Here is a 14,879-nt window from a genome sequence, read left to right on the forward strand (position 1 = left end):
AAGTCCTCAATTGATCCCACAACTTTTCTTGCTGTGTGAGACATGTTAAGTGAGTCTGGCCCCATTTTACAACTTTTCTTGTACTTTAAGTGAATCACTCCAGTTGTTAAGTTAGTCATAAGTGAATCTGACTTCTCCATTGACTTTGCTCATCACAAAAGAGGATTACGTGACCTAGGGACACTGCAGCCGTCATAAATACGTGTCAGCTGACAGGTATCTGAATTTTAATTGCATGACCCTGGGGATGCTGCAACAGTTGTGTGAAAAACAGTCATAAGTCACTTTTAATGACCTTTGTAACTTCGAACGGTCACTAAACAAACTGTTGTAAGTCAGGACTATCTGTACAATATTGGTAGGGTGATTTTAACTGTTTTCACAAATGCATCCTCGTTCTGCAGGATTATCCAGTTCCCGAGGCCGGTTAAGTTCAAAGATGTTTTGCAAAAAGTCATGGATGCTTTTGGGCAGTTGATGGATTTGCATTATGCTGACAATGAGGTACCTTATATGTTGCTTCTTTTTCTGTCTCTCGCTCTTCGTGGGGAATGTGACAGCAATAAGATGGGACAATATTTTTTTTGGTCCTCCTTTCTTCAGATCCCCGCTCACCTCACAAACTCCAAGACAAATATATTTTAAAAGCCCTTGCAGAAAGTACTTCCAAAGTTTAGAGAGGTGTCCTGTCTCTAGCGAGGGCTATCCAACATTGAAACTTTGAGATTTGTGGGCTTCAACTCCCAGAATCCCCCAGCCGGCATGCTTTCAGATGGGTGGACTTCAACTCCCAGAATCCCCCAGCCAGCATGCTTTTTAAGATGGGTGGATTTCAACTCCCAGAATCCCCTAGCCAGCAGGCTTTTAAGATGGATGGATTTCAACTCCCAGAATCCCCCAGCCGGCATGCTTTAAGATGGGTGGACTTCAACTCCCAGAATCCCCCAGCTGGCCTGCTTTAAGATGGGTGGATTTCAACTCCCAGAATTCCCCAGCCGGCATGCTTTAAGATGGGTGGACTTTAGCTCCCAGAATCCCCCAGCCGGCAGGCTTTTAAGATGGATGGATTTCAACTCCCAGAATCCCCCAGCCGGCATGCTTTAAGATGGGTGGACTTCAACTCCCAGAATCCCCTAGCCAGCATGCTTTAAGGTGGGTGGACTTCAAGTCCCAGAATCCCCCAGCTAGCATGCTTTTTAAGATGGGTGGATTTCAACTCCCAGAATCCCCCAGCCGGCATGCTGTAAGATGGGTGGACTTTAGCTCCCAGAATCCCCCAGCCAGCATGCTTTAAGATGGGTGGACTTCAACTCCCAGAATCCCCCAGCCGGCATGCTGTAAGATGGGTGGATTTCAACTCCCAGAATCCCCTAGCCAGCCATGCTGGCTGAGGAATTCTGGGGATTGAAGTCCACAGGTCTGAAAGTTGCCATGGTTGGACACACCTGCTTTATCCAATAGATCAGTGGTTCTCAACCTTTTTAATGCCGCGACCCCCCCCCCCAACCGGTCGTAAGTCGAGGACTACTCAACCGGTCGTAAGTCGAGGACTACTCAACTGGTGCAGCACTGTTTGCAGAATGGGACTTTTGGCAGGCTCAGCAGGGCAGAGACAGCTTGGTACAATTCCTATTGGCTTTTGAAAGCCAATAGAATTAGATTCTATTCAAGAGAGTCTATTCTATTGGCTTTCAAAAGCCAATAGAATAAAAGGGAGTAGCACAGCTAAGGAAAAGGGGGGAAAAAATGGCAGACTGCGTTGTTTGGCGACCCCCATGAAATGGTCGTTCGACCCCAAATGGGGTCCCGACCCACAGGTTGAGAACCACTGCAATAAATGTTCTGCCCAGTTGGAAGTTCTGAATGATCCATGAAAAATAAGTAAGTAAACTTGGGGAACACTTTTAGTTTTGAAATTCCTTTTATTCTGGGGTGGTGCTTTTCAGAGAGTAAACTTTGTTTGGGAACTGCATTGATATCTCAGTTTCTTCCCCTTTACACAGTCCCTTTAACTTCGTGGACTTACGTCCTGTTTTAAACATGTAGAGAAGCAAAGCCTTGAGTCAGCATTTGGCAGTTTTTGCTACCTTCCTGCCTTATATTAATGTACTTATTCAGTGTCCAAGATTCAGGAAAGCTGTGCTTGTTTCCTGAATTTGCAACGTGCCAACAAACTCCAGTTTGCATGCATCTAAATTTAGGCCAGTATCTGGTGGAGACTGTCCGTGCACAAGACAATTTTGCTGGCATGAGAAATCCAGTTTTTCTCCAATTTTGGCAACAGGCAGAAGGCAAGACCAAGGGTGCGCCAAGCATACTTTTTAATCTGGGGTCTTTTGAGGCTGGCTATGTGGGTCTGTGGGAAAAAGGAGGAAGGCTGTAGTATATTTTATTTCCAGATTTTGAAAGATTAATGGGCATTCCAAGGAGAGAGAGGCAGTCATGGAAGACATTGGCAGCCGATTGCCAGAGAAAAGTGGTTAAACAAATTCCAAGTAGGGAATGCATATCAGGAGAGATAAATTGCAGAGCAATCTTAAGAACGTAAATTTAATTCTTGATTCCTATTGCTGGAAAAGAGCCTTCTTTGGAATACACCTCCCCCTACCAGGTTAAACTGAACTCTGCCACTGATTCTGGTCTGGCTAGGAATGGACAGATGATACTAATCTCAGTTTAATTTCTATTTCCTGTATAGGAATCTTCAATCAGACCTTTGCTGAGGAGAATGGCTGATGCTCTACAGCAGGGGTCTTCAAACTTGGCCCTTTTATGACTTGTGGACTTCAACTCCCAGAATTCCTCAGCCAGCGTGTCTGGCTGAGGAATTCTGGGAGTTGAAGTCCACAAACAGGGGTCTTCAAACATGGTCCTTTTATGACTTGTGGACTTCAACTCCCAGAATTCCTCAGCCAGCGTGTCTGGCTGAGGAATTCTGGGAGTTGAAGTCCACAAACAGGGGTCTTCAAACATGGCCCTTTTATGACTTGTGGACTTCAACTCCCAGAATTCCTCAGCCAGGCACAAGTCATAAAAGGGCCAAGTTTGAGTACCCCTGCTCTACAGCTTGAGAAGAAATTGAAGGATATCAAAAGACACAATGGGAATCCCCATTTGTTGTAGTTGTGTTCCATTGTGTACCACCTAGAAATCCCCTCACAGAGCATGCTTCACAGTTCTATAAAGGTAATCCTCAGCTTACGACCCCGACTGAGCCTGCAATTTCCATCGGTGAGCAAGACCATTGTTAAGTCAATTTTGCCTCATTGCCTTGACACAATTGTTATCACTGCAGTTGTTACATTAGTAACCTGGTTATTAAGTGAATCTGGCTTCTCCCAGTAACTTTGCTTGTCAGAAAGTCACCAAAAGTGATCATATGACCCAGGACACTGCAGCCGTCATAAATAAGCATCCAAATTTTGATCACAGGACCAAGGGGATGCTGCAACAGGCGTAAGTGTGAAAAACAGTCACAAGTCCCTTTTTTCAGTTCTGTTGTAACTTTGAACAGTCACTAAATGAATGGTTGTAAGTCGAGGACTACCTATACACACATCCAGGTAGTCCTTGACTTACAGCAGTCCAGTTAGTAACCGTTCAAAGTTACAACGGCACTGAAAAAAGTGACTTACGACCGTTTTTCACAGTTACGACCATGCAGCATCCTTTTGATTACATGATTTAAATTCAGACGCTTGGCAATTGACTCATACTTATGACCGTTGCCGTGTCCCGGGGTCATGCGATCCCCTTTGGTGACTTTGTGACAAGCAAAGTCAGTGGGGATTCACTTAACAACCGCGTTACTAATTTACTAATTTGCAGTGATTCAGTTAACAACGGTGGCAAGGAAAGTCATAAAATGGAGCAAAACCCATTTAACCACCGCCTCACTTAGCAACAGAAGTTTTGGGGTCATAAATGGAGGACTACCTGGATTTATTCAGCGCAGTCCAGGTCTTTTAGCAGAAGGAGAGGCATTTGGTGGCAATCCTTTCCTAAGTAATTTGTTTGGATAACTTTTGTTGAGTTCTTCCTTGAGGGAGTGTTATGATGGAATAAAAGCTTGCAGCCCCCAATGTTTGTTTCTGCTTTCCAGTAGAAACCTCCAAATGGCTTTGCACGGTCCTGGGCTCAGCGGCCCCAAACCCCTGTTGTTCCCAAGCTCCCCCCCCCCCACATCCCCCACCCCCTCTGGCCTTCAGCCACTTCCTCTCTCTTCCCTTGTTTGCAACTCAGCTGCCTGTGTCCTGTGTTTGTTCAATCTTTTTCCAGCTCCTGGTCCCCCTGAAGTCACAGGAAGATTTGGACCGAGCAGTGGAACGCTTGGACCTCAGCCCTTCCCTGAAAAGCTTGAGGGTGTTTGTGAAAACTCCAAAAGAAACAAATGTTAGACCTGTTTCGTTCTTTCTTTTCAGTTTTTTTTTTAATTTATTTTTTTTATTTTTGCCCCCTTTTGTTTGTGTGCCAAGCAAAAGGCCATGTGGTTGTCCAAAGGAGTGGAAAAAAACTTGCCTATTTTGATGATTGCAAAAGTTAGAAGGAAACCCCCCCCCTCCCTCAGACTTTCATTTGTATGGGAAATTGTGTTTTACAGGTAGTCCTTCTCTTACGAGCGTTCATTGCATGACTGTTCGAATTTACGGCTGCACTGGAAAAAGAAACCCATGGCCATTTTTCACATGCATGTATGATCACTGGTTACATGATCAAAATTCAGAGGCTTGGCAACTGACTCATATTTATGACAGTGGCAGTGTCCCGGGATCATATGATTCCTTTTTGCAAGACCTTCTGACAAACAAAGTCAGTGGGGAAGCTAACAGAATAGCAGAGATGAAAGGGAAGCAGGACACCCTATTTACTGTAGTTGTCCAATCTCTGCTTTAAGAAATATCTCCTTCCTTCCTTCCTCCCTCTCTCCTTCCTTCCTTCCTTCCTCCCTCTCTCCTTCCTTCCTTCCTGCCTCCCTCTCTCCCTCCCTCCCTTCTTCCTTCCTCCCTCCTTCTCCTTCCTTCCTTCCCTCTCCTTCCTTCCTTCCGCCTCTCTCCCACCCTCCCTCCCTTCTTCTTTCCTCCCTCCCTCTCCTTCCTTCCTTCCCTCTCCTTCCTTCCTTCCGCCTCTCTCCCTCCCTCCCTCCCTCCCTTCTTCCTTCCTTCCTGCCTCCCTCCCTCCCTCTCCTTTCTTCCTGCCTCCCTGCCCTTCCTTCCTTCCCTCTCTCCTTCCTTCCTGCCTCTCTCTCTCCTCCCTCCCTCCCTTCTTCCTTCCTGCCTCCCTCCCTCCCTCTCCTTTCTTCCTTCCTTCCCTCTCTCTCTTCTTTTTCCCTCCTCCCTCCCTTATTTTCTTCCTCCCTCCCACCCTGCTTCTTCCCCCTTCCCTCACTCCCTTATTTCTTCCTTCTCCCCCTTCTTCCCTCTCTTCTTTTTCCCTTCTCCTCTTCCTCCCTCCTTCCCTTCCTCCCTTCCTTCCTTCCTTCTTGTCCCCAATATTCAGTCTTAGTTCCCATTGTTGGGAAGCTCAGTTTTTGATCTCTGCTAGAGCTGGCATTAATTAGATTTACTTAATCAATATGTTATTATTGCAGTGCAGCTGCAGTGATTAATCTCTCTGGCAAAAAAGGTTGTAAAATGGGGCAAAACTCACTTAAGAGTTGTCTTGCTTAGGAACAGAAATTTTGGGTTCCGTTGAGGTCATAAGTCGAGGACCACCAGCATTTCCTCTCCCTACTACAACTCTGAACTGCGATTGCCTGGTTCCAGGGGCACCAAGTGAGTGCATGGGTTAGCAACTGGCTGCCTTCTTCCCCAACTGTCTCATGAAGGAATGCATCAAGTAAAACCAGAGTGCCAGAAGTAGGCAACCTTGGCTTTTTTATGACTGGTGGACTTCAACTCCCAGAATTCCTGAGCCAGCATGGCTGAGCTTGGAAACCTTTCCCTTTCCCCTCAGCATGGCTGGCTCAGGAATTCTGGGAGTTGAAGTCTACGAGTCATAAAAGAGCCAAGGTTGCCTACCCCTGGCCTAGGCCTAGGCCGCTTTATGACTCATGGACTTCAACTCCCAGAATTCCTGAGCCAGCAGGGCTCAGCTTGGAAACCTCTCCCTTTCCCCTCAGCATGGCTGGCTCAGGAATTCTGGGAGTTGAAGTCTACGAGTCATAAAAGAGCCAAGGTTGCCTACCCCTGGCCTAGGCCTAGGCCGCTTTATGACTCATGGACTTCAACTCCCAGAATTCCTGAGCCAGCAGGGCTCAGCTTGGAAACCTCTCCCTTTCCCCTCAGCATGGCTGGCTCAGGAATTCTGGGAGTTGAAGTCCATGAGTCATAAAAGAGGCAAGGTGGCCTAGCCCTGATCTAAATTAAGCCCAAAATTTCTGTTGCTAAGCAAGACATTTCTTAAGGGAGTTTTACCCCATTTCACAAACTTTCTTGCCGCCATTGTTAAGCGTGTCCCTGCAGTTGTTAAGTGAGTCATATGGTTGTAAAGTGGATCTGGCTTCTCCATTGACTTTGCTTGTCGGAAGGTCGCAAAAGGGGATCACGTGACTCTGGGACACTGAAACCGTCATAAATACGAGTTGGTTGCCAAGTGTCTGAATTTTGATCATGTGACCATGAAGATGCTACAACAGTTGTAAGTTTGAAATAGGGTCATAAGATACTAATTTTTTCAGTGCTATTGTAACTTTCAATGGTCATTAAACGAACCGTTGTAAGTTGAGGACTGCCTCTGAACCAGCAGTCTCTGAATGACTATGCTGAAGAAAGTAATCTTCCTGAAACATTTTTTGGAGTTCAAGGTTGCCATAATCCCTGAGCAGTTTGAGCCTAGACAAGAAACAGAGTGAGATGAAATGAGATAAAGTAAAAGGTAATTAATGTTTTATGCTAATTAGCATTCCTTTATTAGCATCCCTTGGATGTGCTTTTAGCATCTGGATACCACTGTGCCTCAATCCCAGCTAGCTCTCATTATTTAATAAATACCGTATATTCCGGCGTATAAGACAACTTTTGATAGTGTCGAAACAGTCTCCGAACACAGGGGTTGTCTTATACGCCGAGTCGTCTTATACGCCAGAAATAAGATAGTTTCCGGTGTATAAGACGACTTTCTAGGCATGCGACTCGGCGTCGATGATCTTGCGACTCAGCGTCGATCGTCTTGCGACCTGGCGTTGAACTAGGGGGTCGTCTTATACGCCAGGTCGCCCTATATGCCGGAATATACTGTAGTAATAATAATAACAACAATAACCTGAACACCATTGGCATTGACAAATTCACTATTAGTCAATGGCAAAAGGCGGCCTTACTAGGAACTGCTTCCATCCTGCGATGATATCTGTAATACCATCAAACATCCACATCTGCCTATCCCAGGTGCTGGGTAAGGATTCAATAGGTAGACAAAATGCCAAATCCAGTCTGAACATCTGGCTGACTGTGCGATGATCCATAATAATAATAATAATAACAACAACAACAATAGCAACAACAACAACAAGATCGCACAGACTGAATACAAGCAGCGGCATGACAAAGTAGCAACAATGGTGCATTGGAAGATCTACAAGAAATATCATTTGCCTGTAAGCAAGAACTGGTGGGATCATAAAATAGAGAAAGTCATAGAAAATGATAAAATTAAACTGCTCTGGGACTTCAGAATTCAAACAGACAAGCACCTGCAACATAACACCCCAGACTTAACAATTGTCGATAAGAAAGACAAAAAATTCTGGATAGTGGACGTGGCAGTGCCTGGAGATAGCAGAATAGAAGAGAAAGAACTGGAGAAGATAACAAAATACAAAGACCTACAAATAGAAATAGAAAGACTGTGGCAAAAGCAAGCAAGGGTAGTACCAATAGTCATAGGCTCCTTGGGTGCAATTCCAAAACAACTGGAGCACCACTTGAACACCATTGGCATTGACAAATTCGCTATTAGTCAATTGCAAAAGGCGGCCTTACTAGGAAATGCTTCCATCCTGCGACGATATCCGTAATAACATCAAACATCCACATCTGTCTATCCCAGGTGCTGGGTAAGGACTCGATAGGTAGACAAAATGCCAAATTCAGTCTGAACATCTGGCTGACTGCAATGATCCATAATAATAATAATAATAATAATAATAATAATAATAATAATAATAAAGTTGGAAGGGACCTTTGAGGTCATCTAGTCCAACCCCCTGCTCAGGCAGATTAGAATCAACCCTAACTCTTTTAAAGCAGGTAAGTCTTTGACTTACAACCACAATTGGGGATCAGACATTTTAGTTGCTAAGCAAGATGGTTGTTAAGCAAGTCACACCAGATTTTATGACTCTTTAGTGAATCACTGCAGTTGTTCAATGACTCACACAATCATTAAGGGAATCTAGCTTCCCTCTTGACTTAGCTTTTTTTTTTCAAAAGGTCTCAGAAAGATGATCAGATGACCTTGGGACGCTGCAACGGTCTTAAATATGAACCAGTTGCCAAGCGTCAAAATTTGGATCACTTGACTGTGGGGATGCTACAAAGGACCTAACTGTGAAAAACAGTCCTAAGCCCCTTTTTTCAGTGCCGTCGTAACTTTAAATGGTCACTAAATGAACTGTTATAAGTCGAGGGGACCTGAGGCAGGGGCTACACAGCTTTTCCCTCACTGCCAACTTAAATAGATCACTTATTTGATTCTTTCACTGAGCACTGGAGCCTCCTGAGATATGGTGGTACCATGAAAAAGCTGTGGTGGCGCAGTGGTTAGAATGTGGTATTGCAGGCTGACTCTGCCCATTGCCAAGAGTTCGATCCTAACCAGTTCAGAGTTGACTTAGCCTTGTAGACTTGTAAAAATATAAAAGCTTTTTGGATTAAAATTTGGTGGAACATTCAAAAGATTTTTAAAAGAAAGATAAAGTTTACCCCTCAATTATTTTTGTTGGGTATTATTGTAGATTTTGATGTTAAAGGAACTAATTTGATGTTGAATTTAATAACAGCAGCAAGGTTATTGGTAGGGCAATATTGGAAGAAAGAGTCCTTGCCTACTATAGAAAAATGGGATGTTTAAGGTGTCAAATTTAGCAGAAATGGCAAAAATTTCTGCCTATTTGAAGGATCATACACAAGAAAGATATATTTCGGTTTGGAGAAGATGGATAGATTATATTCAGAATAAACATGGGATTAAAAAGTTTCATTTAGCTTATGAGTAAATTTTAGATTAGTACTGATAGTATAATAACTCATTTTAGATTTGGTATTACTATGGTTTAATTAATATTGATTTGTTTATATTATTCTTTTTGTTTTAATTTGCTTATATTTATCTTAAATGGGAGTTAAAGTATTTTATGGATTTGGTTACTTATATAGTTGGGTAATGTTAATTAGAATTTGATTATTAATTTGTAACCCTGTACTCAGCTCTGGGAAGTGGGGGGAGGGTTAGGGGTGGGTGGGTTTTGGGATATTGTCTACTGTATAAAACTTTTTAATTAAAAAAAAAAGTTGACTTAGCCTTCCATCCTTCCGAGGTCGATAAAATGAGGATCCAGATTTGGGGGGGGGGGCAACAGGCTGACTCTGTAAAACAGCTTAGAGAGGGCTGTAAAGTACCATAAAGTGACATATAAGTCTAAGTGCTCTTCCTAGTGCTAGTGCTATTCCTTGCAACAGTCAGGACAGTTGAGTTATCAGTTGCTCGGTGGGCCCTACCAACAATTTTTATTCTGTTTGTAGCTCCTGCAACCCAACAACACCAAGCAGCATGAGATGAGGATATCTAAATCAATGGGGGATATACTGGGATCTCTGTGCAAAGACACCGAGAGGACACGGAAGCATTCAACAGGTGGGTGTGATGAAGTTGTGCAGTAACCATGTTCTTCTGAGGAACCCCATTATTGTAACTGAATAGAGGGTGCTCTTCAGCCTAAACTTTCAGTGTTTCTCGACTTGGCAGCTTCAAGCTGAGTGGACTTCAACTTCCAGAATTCCCCAACCAACATGGAGAATTCTGGGAATTGAAGACCACTCATCTTAAAGTCTCTGGGGTGGAGAAACACTACTGCAGAAATGTCAAACACAAGGCCCAGGGCCTGGATGCGGCCCACAAAGTGGTTTCATGTGGCCCGCGAAGCCATCCTGGAAACAGTGAGGGAATGGCCCCCGCTGCCTTGGCCCTGGCCCAGGCTGGCTGGGAGCCAATGTACAGTTTTGTGGTGGCCATCTATGCTGAAACGCATTCAGTCTTAGCTCCACAAGGCCGTCTGGAAACAGCGAGGAACCAGCCCCTGCCGCGTTGGCCCCGCCCCCTGGGTGCATGCTGGGGAGGTGTCACCCTTTGTGAGGAATGAAGAAATGGACCATGCCTTGGCGCTTGCCTTGGTCCCACCCGCTTCTGCCAGAGACTCTCAGATTTGTCCCACTCCTGCCCAGGCCCCCACAGGCCCCCTTGATGCGAACGATATAGAGCTGGCCACGCCCACCCATCAGGCCACACTCACTCAATCCATGCCCACCCAGTAGGCCGCACCCACCCTGGCCACACCCACCCGGTCCCCCAAAGGCAACCACAATGCTGATGCGGCCCTCAATGAAATTGAGTTTGACACCCCTGGCCTACTGGCTAACCATAAGCTCATCTTCCAGACCAGTGGGAGACCTTTAACCCTGGAAATACTCTATCTGTGGGGTCCTTGGTGTTCTCTCAGCTTGGCTGCTTTCCTGTGGATGTTTCATAACCCAACTAGGTAGCATCATGAGTGCTGGAAGAAAGTGGGGTTTGCTGAGAAGAGGAGGAGGAGGAGAAGGAGGAAGAAGAGATAGTGAAGGAAGAGGGAAAGGAAGATGAGGAGGAGGAGGATTGTGGGGGTCCTTGGTGCTCTCTGAGCTTGGTGGCTTTTTTTTTTTTTTTTTTTTGCCGACGTTTTATTACTAAACTAGATATTATCATCCATGTTACAATCCTGAGATACAAATATTCTCTCCTATCAATAATATCCTGTCTGATATTTTTAGCTTCCACAAAGAATGATATAGATATCCAAGGCTGTTCCATGTCTAGGATTGTTCTCAGAAGCTTGTGGAGCAAATTTAAGTCCCTGCTCTTCCACCAATAAAATCTCTCCTTTGAAGTTAATCCCTTGAACCCCTAAAGCAGTGGTTCTCAACCTTTTTAATGCCGCGACCCCCAACCGGTCGTAAGTCGAGGACTACTCAACCGGTTGTAAGTCGAGGACTACTCGACTGGTGCAGCACCGTTTGCAGAATGGGACTTTTGGCGGGCTCAGCAGGGCAGAGACAGCCTGGACAATTCCTATTGGCTTTTGAAAGCCAATAGAATTAGACTCCATTCAAGAGAGTCTACTCTATTGGCTTTCAAAAGCCAATAGAATAAAAGGGAGTAGCACAGCTAAGGAAAAGGGGGGAAAAAATGGCGGACTGCATTGTTTGGCGACCCCCGTGAAATGGTCGTTCGACCCCAAACGGGGTCCTGACCCACAGGTTGAGAACCACTGCCCTAAAGTGATTAGGGTGCTGGAGGCTAAAACATATGAAGAATGGTTACAGGAACTGGGTATGTCTAGCCTAATGAAAAAAAGGACTAGGTGTGACATGATAGTACTGTTCCAATATTTGAGGGGCTCCCACAAAGACAAGAGGGTCAAACTATTTTCCAAAGCATCAGAAGGTAAGACAAGAAACAATAGTTGGAAACTAACCAAGGAGAGAAGCAACCTAGAACTTCAGAAATTTCCTAACAGTGAGAGCAATCAACCAATGGACCAGCTTGCCTTCAGAGGTTTTGAGTGGTCCAACACTGAAAGCTTTCAAAACAGATTGGACAACCATCTGTCTGAAATGATATAGGACAGTGGTGGCAAATCTTTTAGAGACAGAGTGCCCAAACTGCAACCCCAAACCCACTTACGCATCGCCGGGTGCCGAGTGGGCGTGGCCACCAAGTGGGCATGGCCACTGAGCTGTAGACTCGTGCTCGCTTGCTGTCCGTTCTGACTCGTGCTCGCTCTCAAGCTGTCTGCAGCAAATGCTTCTGCAGAAAGTTGCTCCTTTTATAGCCTCTTGCCTATTGCCAGACTGTACATGCACGGAGAGAAGAGGGAGCAGCTCGGCCCAGCAATGGCTTGCGTGCCACCAGAGACGGCTCCGTGTGCCACCTGTGGCACCCGTGCCGTAGATTCGCCACCACGGATATAGGATCTCCTACTTGAGACTTGAGATGTTGAGACTCTAGAAAGAGTACAGAGAAGAGCAACAAAGAGGATTAGGGGACTGGAGGCTAAAACATATAAGGAACGGTTGCTGGAATTGGGTATGTCTAGTTTAACGAAGAGAAGGGCAAGGGGGGACATGATAGCAGTATTCCAATATCTCAGGGGCTGCCCCAAAGAAGAGGGAGTCAAGCTATTCTCCAAAGCCCCTGAAGGCAGGACAAGAAGCAGGACAGGAAACTAATCAAGGAGAGAAGCAACCTAGAACTAAGGAGAAACTTCCTGACAGTGAGAACAATTAATCAGTGGAACAGCTTGCCTCCAGAAGCAGTAAATGCTCCAACACTGGAAGTTTTTAAGAAGAGACTGGACAGCCATTTGTCCGAAATGGTGTAGGATTTCCTGCCTGAGCAGGGGGTTGGACTAGATGACCTCCAAGGTCCCTTCCAACTTTACTACTATTACTTGAGCAGGGGGTTGGACTAGAAGACCTCCAAGGTCCCTTCCAGCTCTTATTATTCTATGTTCTATGTCCCAAACTATAAGACACTTGTGCCCTAAGGCAACATGGCCTCTCCTGGTCTTTCCCACATGTTTTGGGACTGCAGATCTCAGCCTTCCAGGAATGGCAGACCCAGCCAAGGATAGACAAGTGGATCCATAGCTGATACTTGCGACTTCCACAGTTCCTTGCTATGTTCTAGTGACATTGAAAGGAGTTCAAAACCTCATCTTCTGTAGCTGGCCAGACTGCAGGGAAATTTGTCTAAAACAAGGGTAGGCAATTAATTTTCCAAAGTATGAGAAACTGCGACTATTGTGGAGGACCAAACCAATAGTCCTGTTAAGATGCATAGGCATGCATGTAAGACCATACTTAAATTGGGAAAAAAATAGCCATTAGGAGCCGAGGTGGCGCAGCAGTTAGAGTGCAGTACTGCAGGCCACTTTAGCTGACTGTGTTCAGCAGGTCAGCGGTTCAAATCTCACCGGCTCAAGGTTGACTCAGCCTTCCATCCTTCCGGGGTAGGTAAAATGAGGACCCAGAGTGTTGGGGGCAATGTAAATATATATATACGTTGCTTACTGGTGTACACTGCTTAGAGAGTGCTTGCACTTAAAGCGGTATATAAGTCTCATAAATAAATAAATAAATAAATTTCAAGGGAGAAAGTAGTTCCTGCCCACCTCACAACTTAAAAGCATGTAAGTGCGAGTAGATAAAGGGGTACCACTTCAGTGCATCTGTGGCATGTAGCCTTGCTGGCCACATCATCACAGAAGTGTCTTTGGACAACACTGGTTCCCTCGGCCAAGAAACAGAGGTGAGCACTGTCCCCTAGAATCGGTCATGACTGACCGGAAAACCTTTACCTTACCTTCTATTAAAATAAATCAATCCATGTAGGCTGGATAGGGACAGCCAAAGAGCCATAAAATGCCCAGGTTTGGTCTAAGAAAGGAATTGGAATCGGAATTGGAATTAGAATTGAGCTGGAAGGGACCTTGGAGGTCTTTTAGTCCATCCCCTGTTCAAGCAGAAGACTTCTGTATCTTTTCAGACAAGTGGCTGTCCATTCCCTTCTTAAAAACCTCCACAATGATGGAGCACCCATAACTTCTGGAGGCAAGTTGTTCCACTGATCAATTGTTCTCACTGTCAGGAAATTCTCTTTAGTTCAAGGTTGCTTCTCTCCGTGATTAGTTTCCATCCATTATTTCTTGCCCTGCCTTCAGGTGTTTTGGAAATTAAGTTGACTCCCCCCTCTTCTTTGTGGCAGCCCCTCAAATACTGGAATACTGCTATCATGTCACCTCTATCCTTTTTTTCTCTAGACTAGACTAGCCAAATGAATGTTAAATAAATATTTAAATGAACACACAAACTCACATTATGTCTATATCTGTCTGTCTGTCTGTCTATCTATCTATCTATCTAATATATATATATATATTATATATATATAATCTTTATATACATCTACATATCTACCTCTATATCTATCTATCTATCTATCTATCTATCTATCTATCTATCTATCTATCTATCTATCTATCTATCTATCTATCTATCTCTATATATCTAATTGTACATCTACATATCTCTGTGTGTGTGTGTGGGTGTGTGTGTGTGTGTGTATACACATGCATACATTTATTTTTAGATTGCTAACAAAGAATAAAGGGAGAACTAGGATAGCTATTTCGAGTTCCTTAACTCTCTTCAGCCAGACTTACCCTTCTGAGATTCGAACCTGGGCTGTGTGCATGTTAGGCAGCTGTATTAACCTCTAGGCATATATATATATATATATATATATATATATATATATATATATATATATATATATATATATATGTGTGTGTGTGTGTGTGTGTGTGTGTGTGTGTGTGTGTGTGTGTGTGTGTGTGTGTGTGTGTGTGTGTGTCTCTATCTTTTTAGTCTATATACCCATGCACATGCTCCCCCTTCTCATTTAGCCCTTTGCTCTGATGATGTTAACAGGTTGTTAACGAAAGCTCAGCAGTTAATAAAAAAAGCCTTTTATCTTACATCCCAGAGCTCTTTATTTTTATCTGATTGACTTTAAATATCTACATCTACATATCTATATCTATATATCTGCCTTTCTGTATCTGTCTA

At 44.4% G+C, this 14,879-nt stretch overlaps 1 protein-coding gene across 3 annotated transcripts in view; it reads left to right on the forward strand.

Moving 5' to 3' along the window:
* LOC120313608 (mitogen-activated protein kinase kinase kinase 3-like) overlaps positions 1-14,879 on the forward strand; it is a 118,088-nt gene that overhangs the window by 65,191 nt on the left and 38,018 nt on the right. For all 3 annotated transcript variants that reach the window (XR_005558190.1, XR_005558191.1, XM_039355688.1), the window contains exons 5-7: positions 405-504; positions 4,279-4,392; positions 9,741-9,852. Coding sequence is in view for 1 of the 3 variants with exons in the window: in XM_039355688.1 (XP_039211622.1) it covers positions 405-504; positions 4,279-4,392; positions 9,741-9,852 (326 nt within the window). In the remaining 2 variants the exon portion in view is untranslated. The remainder of the gene's footprint in view (positions 1-404; positions 505-4,278; positions 4,393-9,740; positions 9,853-14,879) is intronic.

Source organism: Crotalus tigris, unplaced genomic scaffold (assembly GCF_016545835.1).
Source record: "Crotalus tigris isolate CLP2741 ecotype Arizona unplaced genomic scaffold, ASM1654583v1 scf7180000018733.473104, whole genome shotgun sequence".
Lineage (NCBI taxonomy): Eukaryota > Metazoa > Chordata > Lepidosauria > Squamata > Viperidae > Crotalus > Crotalus tigris.